We start from the raw sequence: 19,065 nt of genomic DNA, 5'->3' as shown, positions 1-19,065 counted from the left end.
TATGAAATAGCAATTAGTACTTTGGCTTGATGAACCTGAGGATGGGAGCTGGCTGATATGTGCTGGCTGGGAGCTCTGCCTGGCAATCACAGCCACCGTCACTTCCTTCTGCTCCGCAGGACTCGGGGACACCCTCGGCCCACTCTGCTTTTTTCATGGTCTCTATTTAAAGAGTTAAAAAATCTACAGGAAAGGAAATACAGCTGTGAAAATGAATTTATTCAGTTGCCTTTTCTGCTTATAAATCTTTTAATTTACAGTGTTCTTTGAAGGTCTGCTGCTGCTGTCTTGTGTTCTAAATGTTTGCCGTTCTGTCTGGGGCCGCTTTACGTTGCGGTGCTGCAGTTGGTGGGATGTGCCTGGGGTGTCATTTCAGCACCACAGTGATCTACAGTGTAGCTGAGCAGTGCTTGTGTGCCAGGACATTTCTTTTCAGAAAAGCTTTGTAGTTCTGCCATGAGCCAGAACAACAAAAGATAGTAATGCTGGAAAAACTGAAGCGCCAAAGGAATTCCGTAATGAGAGTGCAGCAACTCAGACACGACATCTGAGGCAGAACTTGCTTTTTATTAACAGAATTTTTGGCCTTATGTGGTGTTTTCAGCTACTCAGGGAAAGGGAGTCAGTGTCAAATCTGTTTCCTTCTGTAGGGCAGAACTTGGTGTTATTTTATTGTAGAATACTCAAAGAATCTCTTCACTGAAAGGGTGGTCAGTCATTGGAATGGGTTCCTCAGGGAGGTGACACAATGCTTGACAGTCCTTTCTAGGAAATTCCTGCTGATGTCCACCCTGAGCCTCCCCTGGCACAGCCTGAGGCTGTTTCCTCTCATCCTGTCCCTGTTCCCTGGGAGCAGAGCCTGACTCCCCCTCGGCTGCCTCCTCCTGTCAGTGGGTTCCCTCCCTGCCTGGCCAGGGTTAGGTGATCCACAGCATCCTGCTGAGGACGCTGGGTATTTTCCCAGCCTCTGAATAAAGCATTTGAAGTATCAAGGTTAAATAATTCCATTGCTTTGGCTGAGCACCAGAGGATTGCCTAAAATGTACCAAGTGATTGAAAGTGCAGAGAGTATTTGCATTATTAACTTACCTAAAGGGTCCGAATCCCAACAGTGTAATGGGCATGACACAGAGCATGAAGTGTTCATCTGTGCCAGTGCTGTGGGTAGCTCTATAAAAGCACAGACACAGATTTGGATCGTTAATAGAATGTGGAACATATCACAGTGCTGGGTTGGTTTTCATCTGTTGTAACAAAAACGTTTTTAATTTGGTGTTTTGTGTCCGTTTTTGTTCACGTCCTTTCAGTGTTTGTGCCATACCTTAGTCCTGTGGGTGTGGTCAGTGATGCACTGTTACCTTTCAGGAAACAAACACAGAAGTGAATTCAAGTTCTTGGTGGATCAAGTAAATAAACGGTGGAAGAAAAGAGGTGAGAGCAAAGCAGAAGGTGCAAAACAAAACAAAGAGGAAGTTGCTGTCAAAGAGCTGCCAGCAGCCACAGGTCAGTGACATTCAGTATTGTCCCCTCTTGGACTGCACTAAGACCACTCTTCTAGAACCTTTAAGGGGAAAAAAACCCAACCAGCATAAAGATCAAACAGACCCTAAAATGACTGACTGCTGTTGATTTTAGTATGGAACATAAGCATGACCCGTAATAAATATATTAGTTTGATTTCTGTGTGTTGTGTCTGGATGTGGTTTATCTGGGGCACATCCCAGTTGGTTGAAAAGGGGTTTCAGGTTCTGGTTCAGGTTTGCTGGAGGTGCTGAGGGTGGCCACGTGACCGCTCTGGAGTGAAGGTGAAGATGGGTGCTGCTTGCTGCCTTTCAGCCTTCCAGGATCATTACTGTGAGAGGGGTTGGTAATTGGGAACTACAAAAGTATTTGTGGGGATTGGATTCAGGAATTATTTGTCCTGAGACTGAAGCAATAAAATCCTTGGGCTTGTTTTAGGCTGTTCACACAGGATGTTGCCTCTCTCTGATTTGCTGTGTTTTGTGTTTGTGTGCTTGGGCACAGTGAGAAGTGGGAATGCATGGCTGCAGTCACTCACTTGTTGGGAGGAAGGAACAGCCTCCAGCCTGTTCGTTATCCTCCCTCCTCACAGCACCAAACATCACCCATGTGTGCTCCCAGCGTGTTCCCTGGGGGATCCTTTGGTCTCCTTTGGTCTGTGCTTCATGGCTGCTTTGGCAGGGAACATCTTATCTTTGAATGTGGGATTTAGAAGAGCATTCCTCAGTGTAATAGAACTTGTGGATTTCTAATCTATTTAAGAGACTGAGCTTTGGCGAGAATCCCACTGGCCAGAATGGGACGTGCTGTTGTCTGTACGCTTGGGAAAACATGGCAGTGCAGTTTGCCCCAGCTCTCACAAATCCCTGTGCTCTTGAGCTGAGTTAATCCGTGGCTCTCTCTGGTGCTGGCTCTTCTGGCAGAACTCTCAAGAAAAAAAAGCAATGAAAAAAAAGTATAATAGCGTGAATTTTATCCTTATTGTTTCCTGCAGACCTTGATGCAATGCATAATCCTTTCTATGTGAAGGGTAATAGTTAGGGAATCTTAAGGACAAAAGATTTTAAGATGTTCCTCTCCTGTATAGAAGCAGAGGCAGTGTGTTATTGGATAGTGGGGTCACAGCCTTAATTTTCAGCTCTGGAAGGGAGGGATGGGCTGCTGTGGATTTTGGGGTGTCTGTCTCCTATGTGAGCTGTTCTGTGTGTGCTGCCCTGCAGGCTCTGAGAAGCTGAAGTAAAACCAGTGTTTTTCCAAAAGAGTGATCAGATAGAAAATAACTCGGATCAGGTGTATCATCCTGCATCGTGTTCAGAATGCAGCAGCACCTCGTTTGGTTCTGGCAAACCCGCACAATTTCCATGACACTTTGTTCACTGAGCTTCCAACAATCCTTGGAATTTCAGTTTTGAGTTTGACGCAAAACATCTGCGCTCGGATGACTATAAACAACTGAAAAAGCAAAAAGGTGATTTACAAGGGAAGGAACAGATGCCTAAAGCCTGTTTCCTCAGGGTTCCTTGTTAACAGCAATTGCCTTTGTATTAAACTAGGAATTACAGTATGGGAAAGGAAGAAGCCGGTAATGGCCTGATGGTAACAGCTGGAAGAGCCAAGGCTTTGTCTGCATTCCTTACCCACTTCCTTTGGGTTCTCATGGAAGTGGTGGAATTGTGCAGAATTAAAACAGACCTTTGGTTTGGTTGGGATTTTGTTGGCTTGTTCATTTATTTTAATTTCCCCCTCCATCTCTCCCATTGCCTTCTCCTATTGGTTGATGTAATTTAAGCTCACTGTTTGTGGTGACATTTTAATCATCTGTTCCTGATTTACATCATCTTCCTTTTCATCTTTAAGCTTAAAATGTCTGTTTTCCCATCTTTATAACTTTTGCACATGTGGCTATGCTTTGCCTAAGGGGAGAGCGCTGTAAGGATTTGATAGATATTGGTGCTAAATAATTTGATTCAATAAATATTAGCTGTGCTAGGCTGCATTATTGCACAGGCCTTTGCTATTTTTACCCTGCTCATTTCAGAGTTGTGTTTCATTAGCTGGACAACTGACTCACTGGGATCTGCTGGTTGTTTTCAGCAGACAAAAATATGCCCCTGATAATCAATTATGCCTGTTAGCAGGAGAGAAAGGGCAAGCTGAGCTGAATCCAAAGATTGTGAAGGCCCTCCACACTCTAATTAAAGTTCTGCTTGGCCATTTCTGTCCAAACCATTGCTGGAAGGGTAGAAAAGTCAGAGTGGTCTGAGCAGGAACATGGCTTGGGCCCTGAGATGGAGACAAGACACATCTGTGACTCCCACAATCTGAGTTATCAGTGAGATGGATCTGGGGAGGGCTTCATGTCCTGAGCAATTTTCAAGTTAAGTAACTCACTTGAAAATATTTGTGGGTATGGCATAAGGGCAGTCTGTCTTTTCATACCAAAATTTTAACCTGTGTTTGTTTTCTCTTTGGAGGGGCAGAAGGTGTCTTTTCAGAGAACTGTTAATCTTTTCATTGAACGAAACACTTGACACAATACCAGCAGAATGGTTTTCAATTTTTGTCTGTTGTGTTGTCTAGAAATTATTTTTCCTATTGAAATGGAAATGTCAGTGCATTGACCTTGTCTTAGCTGCATAAGGAAGTAAATCACAACTGAAAATAAGCCTGTTAACTTGATCTGTAAAACTTAAAGCTCAAGCTTCTGATGCAGGGGCTGAAGGGGATTAGTGGCACAAGCAGCCAACAGCACTGTCTCATTAAGTGCTTGCTAATTTCTGAAATAAAGTTCCATCTTATGACATGTGTAAAACATTGTCACCCTTTATTTCTCCCCTTGTGTTTGAAACTCAACAGTGAAACATTTCTGGTTCTCAGGGAGTTGTTAGTTGGTTTCTTGTTTTACATATACATGAAAAGAAATTAAACCTTTAAAACGGTGAAAGTTTTGGAAAACCAGTATGTAGGAATGAGATTTTGATATTTAAATATTTTTAACCTATTTTTTTTCTTAAACATCTATCTCTAGGCTGCAGAATTATAAACAATAGTATTTTGCTTTATCATTCCTTCTAATCTCTGTCTTTCCTCTTGGTAGAACCTGAGGAAGAGCATCACACAGCTGTTGTCCTTGGAAAAGCTCAGGAACTCCAATCAGAAGTTCATGATGGCCAAAGAAGTGAATCTCATTGCTTTAAGGAAATCCAGAGATCGGCCTCTCCTGAGTTCTCCCTGTCATCTGGGTCAACAAGCAGGTTAGTGAGGGAGCCACTTCTGCCTGCTTTGTGCCAGATGAGAGCAAACAGGGAAAAGCTGTGCCAGTAACATCGAGCAGTGCAGGCCTCCTGCTTCACAGGCGGGGTGCTGAGCTGTGCTCACAGATTCCTTCTCCATGGTGTTCCTGGCTGTTCAGTAGCTTGAGAAAGGGAGCTAAAATACATGTAGAATTCACTTAATAGTTTGTAATGCCTTCTTAAAGGATTGATAGTGTAAGTGCTCCTTTTGATACAGAAGCAGGGAGTGGAATGTCTGGGGAACTGGGAATACATTTGGTGCATCACCTTCCCATATGCTGGAAATTTTATGCAGAGAGGTCCCAAAATTGGTACAGCCCCAGTCTTTTAAGTAGTATTGCTGTAAGGAACTGTAGCCCCGGTTTCTGGATGAAAAGTGAAAAAGTAATTGAAAACAAATACAGAATAATTGGGTTTTGCTACGTGTCTAAAAGCAAGAGACCTAATCTTTTGCTACCTTGTTGGTAACAGAAATGAGAGGAGAATGTAGGTCTGCATTACCAGGAATAAAAAGGTTTCCTGTGTTTTTAGAAGTGGGAAATAATCAGAGGAAGTAGCTGAAGGTCACCAGCTGAGTTAGGAGTGACATTTCATAATTTCCCACCCCTTAGACCACTAGTACCTGCCTCTTCCTCCTTGTTCTGCAAATACTAAGAGTAAAGTAGTGCTTGGCTTCATTGTTGGTTATTAACAGAGCAATCTAATCGAAATATTTTAACAGAAACAGATTTTCCTAAAGTCATTTTGGTTCACAAAGAGCTTTTAAAAGTCGTCACACGGGTTCCCTTTCACAGAGGGAAATGTTGAACTGTGAGTGAAAGCCTAGGGGAGGCATTGGATTGAGGAGATCAGCTGAGGGGATTAGAGAGCATCAAATAGTAAATGTCTTTGTTTTACAGGATCAAGCTTTGCTGCCTGTTTCCATTTACTTGAATGAATGGGAGCATACAGTAAATATTTGTCAGTAAACAGCAATTTGTCAGTAAATGGCTGGCAGAGCACTGGTGGAGGCAGGAAGGGTGGTTGTTGCCCTTTCAGAATATCACTGCATTTCTGTTTGGCTTCAGGCCTGCGTTATAGACCAATAAAGCCCTTCCCCTCCTGTGGCCCTTCCCCTCTGTGCTATCTCTGTCTTTCTGCCTGAACTGGTACTGTAAAATTGATAAAGGCAGCAAATCAGTTATTTGCTGTTCATTGTGTAACAAGCTGTTAAGATTATTACTGGACTAGTTTTATCTCAGTTTCTCAGAATGTAAATGATGACAACAGTCTTTTCTTTCCTGTGACCAGGGACCTGTTCTCCTGCTCGTTTCTTGGTCATTCCCAGTGCTCTGGACTCACGCAGAGCTCACACATTGTCATACCCAATGCTGGAGTGTCTCATCTCCAGGTGTGTGGTGTTCCAGCAGATTCCCCAGCTCTGTGGGACACACTGACCTGCAGAGGTTAGGTAACCCTCTGGTCTGACTGCCCAGGGCAGGGGCAGCTGGAGAGGCCCAGGGAGCCTGGGGGCATTGCAGCCTGCAGCTTCTCCTCATTTGCATCCAACCCCAGTGTCTGGACTGCACAAAGAGATGAGAACAGCAGCAGTAATGCAGGGAAAGCTCAGCTGAAGTGACAGATGCTGCCTGGGGATGATGGAAAGTCCCTCTTGTCTGAGCACAGTGTTCCTCATGCCAACCTGTACCTTGCTAAAGAGCACTTCAGAGTGTTTTCCTGTGTTTTCTGGGAAATAAACAAAGGTTACAGGGGTCTCCCCCTCTCCAAATGCTGAGGTAGAGGGACACTTACTGAAAAGTGTCAAATGTGCTCTTTGTCTTGACTGTGCTCCTGGTAGCTGCTCTGAAGGGGCAGGAGAGCTGCTGGGCTCAGTACAGTGCCCAGGTCCTGGTTTGGCCCTTGGAGGCCTGTTGGGTCCTGCCATGCCCATGGACCAGCTTTGGACTGTGCAGTTCCATCCAGGACTGCAGCTCATCCTCCCAGCATGCTGCTTCCACAGGTCTCTGTATCCAAAAGGGCCCTGAATTATGGCAGCATTGGCAGGGGCTGTAACAAGCAGGTGTAGTCATTTAAACTGCTTGAAAGAAAGATGTATTTTGTCACTGTGTGGTTACCATGGGGCTGGTTTTTGTTAATTGTAATGAAACAGATCCAGTACAAATCAAACAAGAATGATTTAGATGTTGATGGTTTTAGTAGTATTGTTGTACTGTATCAAGTAATGGTTTTCTGAGGCTTGTGTTTTTCTGATAACGAGAGGGTATCCTTTGCCAAGAGTAAATGTTTTTCACATTGAAATGTCAAAACTGGAAATATAGTTGGAATTCCTAATCTGCATACTGTGTTCCTGTGAGGGCACTTCTAAAGGGAGGGCTGTTTTGATGAATTAAAACAAAGAATGTTTAGTACCATATAGAATAGAACAATCTGTGAGTCAGAGCTGAGATGTTTGTTCTGCCAAAAGATGCTGCAAAGAAATCAGTGATTCTTCTGTTCTCTCCTTCATAAGGTTTGTCCCTTTTCAGTCTCATATCAGTACTTGCTAGTGGAGTAGTTGGTCAAGATTATAAATTCATTCATTGTACACTAATCACTGATGAACTGATATTATTCAAAGGTTGATGTTAAACTGAGAAAATGAGAATTTTACTCCTGCTGGAGAAAAGATCCAGGCCAGGCGTGGAGGATGTAGCAGCGCCCCAAACATGCTTGTGCTCTACAGAGATTGATGATCCCACCAGGAGAGCAAACTGTGTGTTACAGATAAGCACCAAAACACAGCCATGGCTTTCAAAGGGTAATTTTTCAAAGCTCTGAAGTCACAGTTGCACAAAGCTTCCACAGGACTGCTGTGCTCCGTGAGAATAGTCCTGGAGTATTCTTTGACTGTCTGGGACTGAAGCCAAATTTTACGCAACTACTTAATAGGAAAATTAGAAAAGAAATTAGGAGGAACAGTGATAAGCCAGTTAATGAGCTATGTAATAAAGAAAATATTCCATTATAAGTATTCCATATAATGGGGATAATATGCAGTTTTCTAAGTAAATTTTTTTTTTTCTTAAAACTGTGTTAGATGTGAATGTCGGTTCCTGATGACTACAGTGAGACTTGAATAGCAGACAAAATACAACATGGGCCTTGTCTGAGATGCTGAAACACAGTCAGAAGTTTGAAATCCTGGTGGGAAAGTGCTATATCCACAGCCTGTGTAAATCCCTATGCTGTTGGAATACCTGGAGTGGCTGCAGTGTCTGCCAGGAGGGGTTCATGCCCAAGGAAGGGGCCTCATTTGCAATATGTGGGGCTTTTTGGCAGTGAGTTTAGGAGCCACTGATCAGGATCCAAGATCTGCATTTAGCAGGTCACTTATCCTTGGATTTCTGTGCTTTACCGAATATGGGCTTGAGTTCATCAGCAGAAGAAGAGGTAGAAATAGGAGTGCACTGGATGGCAACAATCCTCTGAACTCTGCCTGGCTGACATGGGTTTGGCTAAGCTGGCAGGGCAGAGTGCTTGGAAATGCTGTGTGAGCTCTTCCTGGGCAGTTGCCTCAGTCTGAGTTTGAAGGCAGCGTTGTCCTGTGCCCTGGCCATCGCTGTCAGATGAGAGAAGTGTACGAAAATGTGTTGATCAGTGCAATAATTGCCTTTTTTAGTTCTTCAGGGCTTTTTTACTTAATAAATCTTGCACTGATTTGGCTCAGAGATTATGTATATCACAGTCTTAGACAGGAGTGTTTGATCTGTGAGTTTTGGCCTCAAATACAGGTTCATTGTGAAAGGATGATGATACTTTTCTGCTATGCTGTTGATTCATACTTTTCTTCCCAAAACTCTGAGCTGTAATAAGTGGCAGGAGCTGTGAGGATTGGTGGCAAGAGTCCTGGGGACATTGTGTCAGGTAGGGACAGCTGGTGGCCTCAGATGTGCATTGTGGCAGCTCTTACATACAGCCTGTGTCCAGGAGGATGTTGTTCCCCGGTCAGGAGCCGTGGGGTCTGGACATCTCCGAGCCATGAAAACAGGAGTCATGGTAAGGAGTGTTCTTGGTGCTTCAGCCACCACATCCCACTGCTGCCAGACTCCTGAGGGAAGCAGTTCAGAGAGGTGCAGCAGATCTTTCTCTTTTCCCAAGGCACAGCCTCAAAGGTGTATACTTGGACTGCAGAGGAGGCTGTGGAAAACTAAGGAAAGCCTGGAAAGAGTCAAGGAAAACAGCAAGACGGTGGAACCTGTGTAAGGTTTAGTGCAGACAGGAGCCCTCCATGGGGGCCTGGGCAAAGCCAAGGCTGGCAGGCCTCTGCAGAGACAGGAGGATGAAGCCATGGACACGTGATCTGAAGAGGAGGTTCTGCAAAGCCGGGGAAGATGTTGTGTTGCACAGCTCACCTTGGATATAACGCGGTGCTTGGGCTGCTCCAGCAGTGAGCTCCTCCTGTTCGTTACGGGTGGGACAAAGTGCAAGCAGGGAGAAAACAGTTGTTTTCCCTCACTCCTGGTGACTGGGCATTCACCTCCAAATGACATTGGTAAAACGAGATGGCTGGAGCTCATTTCTTGTGCCAGCATTGAGGGAAAGCTCAGAGCACGTGCCAGAGCCTGGTGCACAAGACACGGCGGGATGGACGGATGGGAGGACGCTGGCTGCTCATGCGAGGCCAAGAAGGAACTTAGTCTGCCTTAAAATAAACCAATTCAAAGAGCCATTTGCTCCTCTCAGTTTTAGAACAAGACATGTCATTCACACTTAACATCAGCTTTTTTCTCTCTGTTTTAGGGTGGTGTGTTTATCTTAAATGAAAAAAGGGGGGGGGGGGTGGAAGTCAAACCCAACCGATGGTCAAGAAAGGAAGAGTTGACTCTTGGTTGACTGACTGTAAAGGATCAGGGAAACCAATCCTGCAGGAATATGGAGTTGAGGAATTGCCTGAGTCACTGGAGCTGCATTTTTCCCAATGCGGAGCCATGAATAAGTGCAGGATCACCCTGCCACAGGATGCTGGCTGCATCTTGGGCAGGTCAGGTGAAGAACTTTAATCATTTTGCTGTAAAATTTGACTCATCTGGAAATGATCTGTAAAATTGTGGGAGAGATTAGTGACCTTTAGTTAAGAATAGGACAGAAAACCTGTTGTGGGAATTTGTCTTGAATTTGGAGTCTGACTGAAGTCTGAAGAAATGTTTTGCTGTGCCTGGATGCAATGTAGGCAGATACCTCTGCGGCATTGAAAAGGCAGAAAACACTGGAGAAATGAACAAAACAATTCTAAATTCTGTGATCTCTTTGATCTTTTTCTTTCTAGAAAAAAACCTTCAGAATGAGGCAGCTGTTCCTCTTATTTAACTCATAATCTTCAGTTTAAGGGCTAATCATTTTGATGCTAAGAAGAGGGAGGAGTTTTCTTTAGGGAAAGAAAAAGAGTTAATTTAAAATATGAATTCAGTTGGTGGTCAAAATTGCTTTTGTTTAGTTGACTTTTTTTTGATAATTGTTTTTCAACTGTGGCATACTTAAGGATTTTTTTTTTTTTAAGTTTTTGCATGTTTGTCCCCTGGGATGTGTCTGAAAGGTGTATAATTACCTCAGCTCCACTCTAGCCTTGCTCAGGCTTTCAACCAAAAGCGATGTCTGGGAGAGCCGGGATGCAGAGAGCTGCTTCAGTGAGGGGCTGGCATGGAGCAGTGGGGTGTTGGAAGAGATCCTGAAACACAGGGCTTTCATCTCCAGCTGGAAGTTCAGAACCCTGGTTTGTAGAGCTACTGCAGCTCCTCAGTCTCTCACTGCAATTAGGGTGTAGGAGTTAATTGGGTTCTCTGGGGACCAATGCCTGTGGCATCAAGGGCCCATTCACAGCTCTGTGTGTAGGCCAAAGGTGGAACTTGCTGCAGGACGTTTTGTACTCGGTTTTAAAAAAGTTTGGTAGGCATAGACCATGGATTCCACATGTGAATTCTGAATGCGCATTATTGGCTTGAGCGTTAGCCAGATTTTTTCAGTTTTATTGTTTTGCGGTGACAAACACGGCGGGTGATAAATGCTGCTGTTTTCAAGGCAGGGAAGTACATCATGTTCAGGCCTCAAACCTGTTCTTTTTCTATTTTAGGGGACTAAAAGCACACAAATAGCCCTGTGTCCTCCCCAATTCTTTTTTTTTAATGTAACTGGAACATTAGAGTAGGGTTTGGAAATATGATGATAACTCATTCCCTGGGCATCCAGTTTGTGCACTGAAAATGAGCTTTTGATGGACTTTTAATTCTGAGAGTAAAAACAATGTTGACTGTCAAAATTTCCCCATCCATTTTTGGTATCTTTTTCTTTTTATCTGTATGTCTGAGTGTGCATGTGTTCGAGGTTACTCTAACCTGGTGTTGTTTGCCCACCCAAGTTCCTCTTGATTCTGCAGTTACCGCCACAGTAACAGCTGAGGACTCTCACTTCACAGGGGAGACAAAATGGCAAAGGGTGAAAAAAATCCTGCTGTCTTACAGAAATTGTATGTCATGTTGATTTATTTAAGGGAGACTTTAAAAAAAGAAGGTGCACTTTACCCATGAAAGCATCTTGGAGATCCTCTCCAGAGAAACTTTCTGGTGCCTGGGAATACAGAGGTGTTGTAGTTACCACCTAAGAGACATAAACATAGAAGGGTCTTGTGTGTTAAATAATGATAATGAGACACCAGGAATACCTGAAAATGAAGTGATACAGAGATAGAAGTTTCTGGACTGTACTGTAGGTTGATGTTATTTCTCATTGCTGTTGCTGCTGGAGGGGTTGGTCTCATCCACGTGTTCTGCTGCCATTGCCAAGTTGAGCCCTGCATTGCTGTAGGTGTTGCTAAAATAATTTCCATCCATTTTATTTTCCCCTTCAGCACCAATTCGGACATTCTGGCAGATGGGGAAGGGTCTGAGACGTGTTCGGCATCCTCTGACAGGTGAGTAGAATATCCAAGAACTGAAGTCCTTGGGATGGGTTTAGGTCTGTAGTTTGCAGCTGGTGGAATCCTGGAGAAGCAAATGCCTCTGGAGAGTCAGATTCTTGGAGAATCCCCACAATTCTGGGAAGCACAGTTTGGTCAGTGAATGTGGATCCTTGAAAAATGATACTTGTGTGCTCCAAGAATCCACAGGTGCCCAACTGAATATCATTGTTCTAAGGAGTGTATATATAAAGTATGTATTCTAATTAAAAAAATAAAAGAGGAAACTGGTTTTTTATGGAAAATTAAATCTGATCTTCTGTTGCGTTTGAAAATTCCATTGTTGACAGAGCTGTAGGTGAGGCTGACAAGTTGAACATGCTGGAATTGGTTATCTGTTCTGATTTACTTCTGTTTGAAATGAGAAGAGCACTTCCTGGTTGTTAAAAGCTTAATGTCTGCAAATCTCTGAGTCATGTTTTTGTAACCCATTGGGATTCACACAGATCTCCCTGGGTTTGGCTGAGGGTCCCATGGATGCAGGAGATCCATTTCCACCATGGTGTAGCTCTGAAACATGAGTTGTTCCTGCCAGTATCTTTAGTGTGTATCTGGTGGTAGCCAGTGATGCCATGAAGATTTTTGCCTTTTTTTTTATACCCCTGTTATACCTTTTTGCAACTTCTGTATTCTCAGTGCTTTTTGCCTACATTCTTGGACTTGTTTGTCAAGCTAAGAGATTAAACATTTCAGAAGCTTCGTAGCTAGGGATCAGTGTGCCCCAGACCCCAAGGTCCTCTCCAGAACATATTCTGTAAACCAAGATAGAACCATCCTGGAGAAGGTTCCTTGGGGAGAGGGGCTCACTCGAGCCTCTCATTGGAGAATCTTTGATAGATCTGCTAATTAGTAACACCTATAACAATATACCCAATGCTGGGGGGAGGGAGGCAGACACAGAGACTCGGTGGGGTGCATCTCGATTCATATGAGCTGGACGTGTACACCTAAAGATCCTTAAAATAAATACCAAGGTCAAATCCCTTTTCACCTTCTAACCATGTATGACTCTTGATTTTAAGACCAGGAAAAGGCATCACCAGCAGATGTGGACTTGGGCATCTCCGAGTTTTCCATTGTTATTTTCAGTTGTGAATTCCCAGTTTAAGACAAATAGTCCCTGCAGGATGGATTCAGCCTAGCAGATGGCATAAAACAGAGTGCACTTATAAGGAATGTTTAATTAGTAAAAGCTGTTGACGGATTAGCAGCATCTTTCATGTCAACACTATGTGGAATTTAAATCTCCAAGGCTGAATGATGGAAATCAGCTGCTTCATTTACATATGGCTAGTTTAAGAATTTTTTCTTTAACTCTGTGACTAAAAACACTTGTTGAGTTTGCAGTGGAAAATACTTTGTCCATAAATGAGGAGAGTGCCTGGCAAGGCTGCAAGCCCCAAGCACTGTCCTTTGGGGGTAACGTGGACCAACCTCTCGTCCTGCTTCCAGGTGGCTGTGCCCCTGCTGACGGTGACTCAAACTGCCTTTTCTGATAGAGCATCCTCATGGTTTTGTCAGTGCCAGGGATTGTCCTCAGTTACGGACAAGGAATTTGGGAGGATGCTGCTGTTCCTTGGGTTCCAAACTGGTCTCTGGGGACAGAAGGAGAGGCATTGTGATGACCCTGTTCCTGCAGGCTCAGGGTCTATGGGATGATTCATGGTGCTGTCACCTTCAAATGAGAAGACAGAAATATTTCTCTCACCATCCTTGGAAGTGTTCAGGGTCAGGCTGGACGGGGCTTGGAGCAACCTGGGATATAGTGGAAGGTGTCCCTGCCCATGACAGGGGGTGGAATGAGATGATTGTTAAGGTCCCTTCCAACCCAAACCGTTCCATGATTCCCCATCACCTGTAGCACGTGCATGTGCAGCATCCATGTACTGCTCACAGTGCTTCCATACAGCACCAGTGTGTGCTGTGTTTAGGGCACTTGCAAACCCCCTATTACCCTTCTTTTCTTTCTTTCTTTCCCCCAGCAGCAGCTCCGTGGCTCTGACAGGGAACAAGAGGAAGTTGCGTCGGCCGCGAATGCCCGAGAACGATCGAGCGATTCCCCAGGGCAAGCGGAAGAGGAGCTAGTGCTGCAGAACGCCCAAGCTCAGCGCTGGGAAACCCCTCTTGGCCTTTTCCCATTCTCAGAGTATCTGGGTACTGAGTAAAATGCTGTATTTTCACATCACTGCCATTCCAGCTGCATTAATGACCAGGCTGGTGGGTTTGCCCACAGCCCTGTGGGCCACTGGCGGTTGAGGTTGGGCACAGAGTGCCGGAACCCTGCAGGAGCCTGGCCTGGCTCCTGTGCCGCAAGTTCCCTCGCCAGTGCAGCACGCGGGTCCCTGTGTTGCCACTGTTCCTGCTTGCATCCTGTGGAAGCCTCATCTGCCCTCTGCAGAAGCAGCTGCAGGACAGTGTCTTGTTTGGGGGCAGGCAGGTACTGGTGCCCCAGTTCCCTGGCACAGCCAGGGGAGGGAGGGACTGAGGAATGCAGGGAGATTCTGTCCTACACAAATAGGCTTTTTTATACATGTCTGTGTAAACATACTCAATGTTACATGTCATTATTTTAGTTTAAAGTCCTGAAACTGGAAAGAAGTTGGAAAGTCGTTGGACATGAAGTATTCTAGCTTTCAAACAAATAGTTACATTGAAAAATCTGATCTTCCCTAGGAGGTGGTGGAATTTTGTAATGCAATAAAGCAGTGCAAGAAAGTGAAGGAAATGAAAGAAACCTGAACACCAGGGAAGGCTTTTAAAAATAAAGCTTATAAGCAAAATATGAAAAATACTTCAGGTGCTTTTGCTGAGCCTGAAGTTTTGGTCAGACCCTGTCAGTGGGAGCTTGGCAAAGAAGGCACAAAATCTGGGTAAGATTGAGGGTGGTCATGTCTTGACTTCGGACTGTAGCTGAGATTCAGAAATAATCCTCCTCAGGCCATGGTTCCCAGGAATATTTGTGTGTGGAACTGGCTAAATTGTGGCACATATAAACTTGCATAAGTACATGAGGTGGGGAGATGCAGAGGCAAAGCAGGAATCTGTGTTGGTTTGATTATTTTGAAAGACAGTAATTACTGATGTCTGCTTTAGGGCTGCCTTTTTGTCACAGTAGCTCACATAAGACATTGAAATTGGTTGCAGTCAGCCAGTGAATGGTAATAATATTGTAAATTAGTATCCAAGGGCTTTTTCTCCAGGCACTGGCAAAGCAGCTGCTGTTGCAGTGAGGGAAGGCACTGCACTGTCACTGGTGTGGCTGCAGGTGCTGACATTTCCCTTGGAAATGAGCTAAAGAGCCTCACTGCCATGGGGGCTGTGACAGTTCTGTGGTGTGGTAGAAGGGAGAGAACAGCTGGCACGTTAAATACGGGCATGAATCAAACTGCTTCGCTGACAACCTGTGGAGGTTCATTTTTTTTATAAAAGGTATTGTTGTCATCACCACTTAAAGTCCAAACTGGTGACCTTTGCCTGAGATGGAGCTGTGGGTCAGTGCTGGAGGAGGGTGGTGGCATTTGTAGAGGTGACAAACGTGAGTGGGGTGTGTGGACGTGTGACATGGTGGTCGAGGTGCTGGGGGAGGCTGCATGGAGCAGACACACTGGGCAATGTGGAGGCTTAGGAAAAAATGTGGATTTGATGGTCTGATGCCTCATTCCTGCCTGGACAGAGTGGGTGCCTGGGCAGGATCCAGTCTCTCCTGCCAGACCCAGTGCTAGGGCCAGCTCCAGCCCCAGGCAAGTGCCAGGGTGCTGCCAGGTCCAGCCTTTGCCAGGAGTGGCTGCTGATCCCCTGGGTGCCATAAATAACGCTTGCTACACATCTCACCAACCCAAGATTCACAGGAATCGCATAACGTAAGGGAAAAAACAACAGGGAAGGAAACACAATGTCCTCCCCACGCTGTCCTGTCCCCTGCTCCCCTGGGCAGCTCTGCTCCTCCGTCACAGAGTCAAGGGGCAAGCGGGAGCAGTTGGGGACTGTGAACAGCCAGGCTGGGGGCAGAAGTCATGGCCAGAGGAGCCAGGGCAGTACTGACGGTGGTGACGCACAGGGCGGTGCTGGGACAGGTCCTGCTGGGGCTGAGCGTGGCCCAGCTGCCACTGGCCCAGGGCCCCATCGAGGGGGGAACCCCACCACTGTGGTCTTTGGGTGAGTAATTGTGAAGGTGCTGCATCCTCTTACACCTTTTCATTGGGCTGATTGTGACCAGTGTTTGTCACATCACCCACAGCTGATGCCTTGTGCTGGGCTTGGCAGTGCAGGAGAGGTGTGGGGTCCCAGGGACCCTCTGTCTCACCCTGCTGCCAGGGATGTGGGATCCTGGGACCCTCCATCCCACCCTGCTGTGGGTCCAGCCTCTCTGCAGCAATTCCCAGCGTGAATTCGGGGCAGATTCCTGATGACTGCGGTCCCTGGAGGACTGGGAGTAGGGCAGAAGCTCCCTGGAGGACTGATACTGGCAGCCAGGGTGGTGCTGGGCTGCTACTGGAAAACTCCGGGAAGGGCTGCTTTGGGCAGGGAGTCCATTCAGGAGGAAATTAATTCGGTCACGGAGCAGTCCCTCAGGCTGGAGCAGAAGGGCAAAACTGGAAACAAAATAATCAAAAAGTAAAAATGTCCTGTTCCCCCAGCCCGGCAGTGGAGCCATGAGAAAGGCAGCGATCCTGGGAATGGGGGAGAGGCAGGAGCAGAGTCACCCTGCCGGCCGTGGGGCTCCCTGCCGGCTCCCACTCCGTGACCCCTCTGAAATGAGTAGCTGGGGGTTAAACAGGAGTTTGGGGGGGGGGGGGGGGGGTGTCACCTGGTTTTGTTTGGCTTTGCAGATGTCAGGGAGTTTCTATTGGGTTGTTTCTGTCAGGCAGGAATGCCTTTGAAAGCAAAGGGAATTGCCCCAGACTCTGATACCCAGAGCTGGGAGCTCTCCCATCTCCCTGCCCCTGTGAGCAACCAGGGCAGACATCCCTGGAAAGGATCCCATTCCGGGGTGGGATGCCCTAGCACCAGCTGATGTGGGGGAAAGGCAAATGGATCGTTTGCACTGCTTTACATTCTGACAAGGGCAATGGGCTGTTCTGATACTGCTGTTAATGTTTCAGAGGAAATAATAAGGGATTCACTTGCCTCTCACTGTGTCTCACTCATCTGGGAGCAGGCCATGTGCCCCAGGGATGGCTGTGCTGTGGTGTTTCCTGGTGTTTTCCCAGAAGTTCTGATTTTGCAGGAGAACTGCACTGATGGGCTGATTCCTCCTGCCTTTGGTTGGATGTTGTGTGTCACAAACAGCAGGACAGCCGGTGCTCTGGCCGGGCTCTGGCCGGGACTGGAGGGGTTCCTTCGAGCTCAGGACATGGGAGGGGTTGGGCTGAGCACCCCGGGGAGGGTCCTGCGGTGGCAGGGGACAGGCAGGTGTCAGGGTCTCTCAAGGACACTTCTCCTGTGTTTGCTGGCAGGAGTTAAAAATAAAAAAGGTGAGTCTGTTTTGATAGAAGAACAGATACTCTGGAACTGGAACACGTTACACAAGCAGAGGAATTGAAGGTGAATCACAGTTACCTGCTGGGCAAGCCCAATACCAGGATATGCTGTCCAGAGGAAAGAAAAATCATGGTTCTGTCCCACCTGGCATTGGAGGAGCCAGAGAGCCTGAAGTCAAAATGATCTGGACAAATTGGTGAGTTGGCTCCAAATCAACCACCTGGAATTAAATAGAGGAGGATGAATTACCAGCTTCAGGAAGGAGAAGGTAAACACATTACTGCAAATGGGAAGTAATTAGTGAGGCAGAAAAGTTTGTATAAATGTAGCTGGGCTTCATTTTCGTGGTGAAAGCTCACTGCTCTGGTTAATTATTTGGCCCCACAGAGGCATTCCTGAACCTGGGCGGGGGATTTCATAGCAGGTACTCGGTGGGAGAGAAATGGGGGCTGTGTGGAAGCACCCTCACCTATGTGGGCATTCCCAGACACACATCTCCTTATATACTTACACATATATACTGAATTATCCTGAGGACTGCAGCCTCCTTCATATCACTTGGCCAAGATTTTGTTGTGATGAGCAGCAAACTTGATTCACTTTCCTTTGTATACATATGCAAATAATTGTCATCAAAACAAGCAGACCTTTGTTCTGGCTCTTCTGTCTTTAGCTAACAAAATCTCAAATAGATCTTATTTCTATCTTGTTCAAATAGAAAAGTGCCTCACATCACTGGACAGAAGCATCAGTGTGTGTACAGGGGTTGCAGGCAGCGCTGTGCATGGGGTGCCTGGCATTACCCGGGTGATCCATACCTCTGACTATGGAAATGTTAATATCCCAGATCCCAGCAGATGACACTCAACATGTCACTGGGGTGTGCAGGTCCCATAACACCTGTCACTGCTGCAGGTGTGAATCCCTGTGCCACAGGTACAGCCCCAGGGCTCTGGGTCTCACCAGCTCTGCTTTGCTTTTCCTTCTAGATGGTGAGTGAGATTTCAGGGCACTGCAATGAACAGCTTGAAGTTACACACAAATGTAGTAATGCCCCCCAAAAGTAATAAAATTATTATGTAGTCTCCCAACAGCTTGAACATGAACCTTCTTTGTTAAAAACCTATGGACTATGGATACATATTTCAACTTTATTATACCAACTTGCTACTCCCAGGGTCTGTGCAGGCTCCATTGGTTTTATGGGCTTTGAGGCCACAATGGGATGAAGGAACATTTTAGCACAGTGTCCTTGGGAGCCTTGTACAGACCTGGCTCCTTGGGGAGGTGCCTGGGGAGAGCCTCTGTCCCTCTTTGCTGGGACAGGATGTGCAGGGCAGTGTGGCCTGTGTACGATGGGCAGATGGAAGCAGGGGGAATTCCCTACAGAAACCAGACATCTACCCTGTGAGGCTCTGCCCCAGCCTGAATGGGACTCTCTGGGTGATAGCATCAGCCTGAATTATTGGATCAGCAGGATCCATAGCCTGCTCTAGTTTAAATAGGTTTAAGCTTGTTGATTTGATCAGAGCACTGCTGCTGTATCCCAGGGCTCACCGTGGGGCAGGAGGTGGCATCCCAGTGTGCTCTGGGATGTGTCTTCAGAGGTTCTGGGAGTTTCATTTGGAGTGCCAGTGATAGAGGGTATGGAAAGTGTACTGGCTTAATGCCAGGAAATTCAGGCTCTTTTTCCAGGGTTTACCTCCCAAAGCTGGACAAGCCTGACTCAGCCTCTGGTGCTGGTGTGGCTGGAGGCCATGGGAGCAGAGGCTGATGGATTTC

At 46.1% G+C, this 19,065-nt stretch overlaps 1 protein-coding gene across 2 annotated transcripts in view; it reads left to right on the top strand.

Annotated features, from left to right (window-relative positions):
- RAD18 (RAD18 E3 ubiquitin protein ligase) overlaps positions 1-13,987 on the top strand; it is a 31,274-nt gene extending 17,287 nt beyond the window's left edge. Inside the window, exons 10-13 of one of the 2 annotated variants that reach the window (XM_082289094.1) lie at positions 1,366-1,503; positions 4,619-4,775; positions 11,695-11,757; positions 13,788-13,987. In XM_082289094.1, coding sequence (XP_082145220.1) covers positions 1,366-1,503; positions 4,619-4,775; positions 11,695-11,757; positions 13,788-13,887 — 458 coding nt within the window. In that variant the 3' untranslated portion in view covers positions 13,888-13,987. Of the gene's footprint in view, positions 1-1,365; positions 1,504-4,618; positions 4,776-11,694; positions 11,758-13,784 lie in introns of both variants that reach the window. The other variant, XM_082289093.1, reaches the window with a different exon arrangement.
- Positions 13,988-19,065: the final 5,078 nt, after the last annotated feature.

Source organism: Coloeus monedula, assembly GCF_965178545.1.
Source record: "Coloeus monedula genome assembly, chromosome: 11".
NCBI lineage: Eukaryota > Metazoa > Chordata > Aves > Passeriformes > Corvidae > Coloeus > Coloeus monedula.
This window is presented reverse-complemented; position numbering and strand designations above follow the sequence as displayed.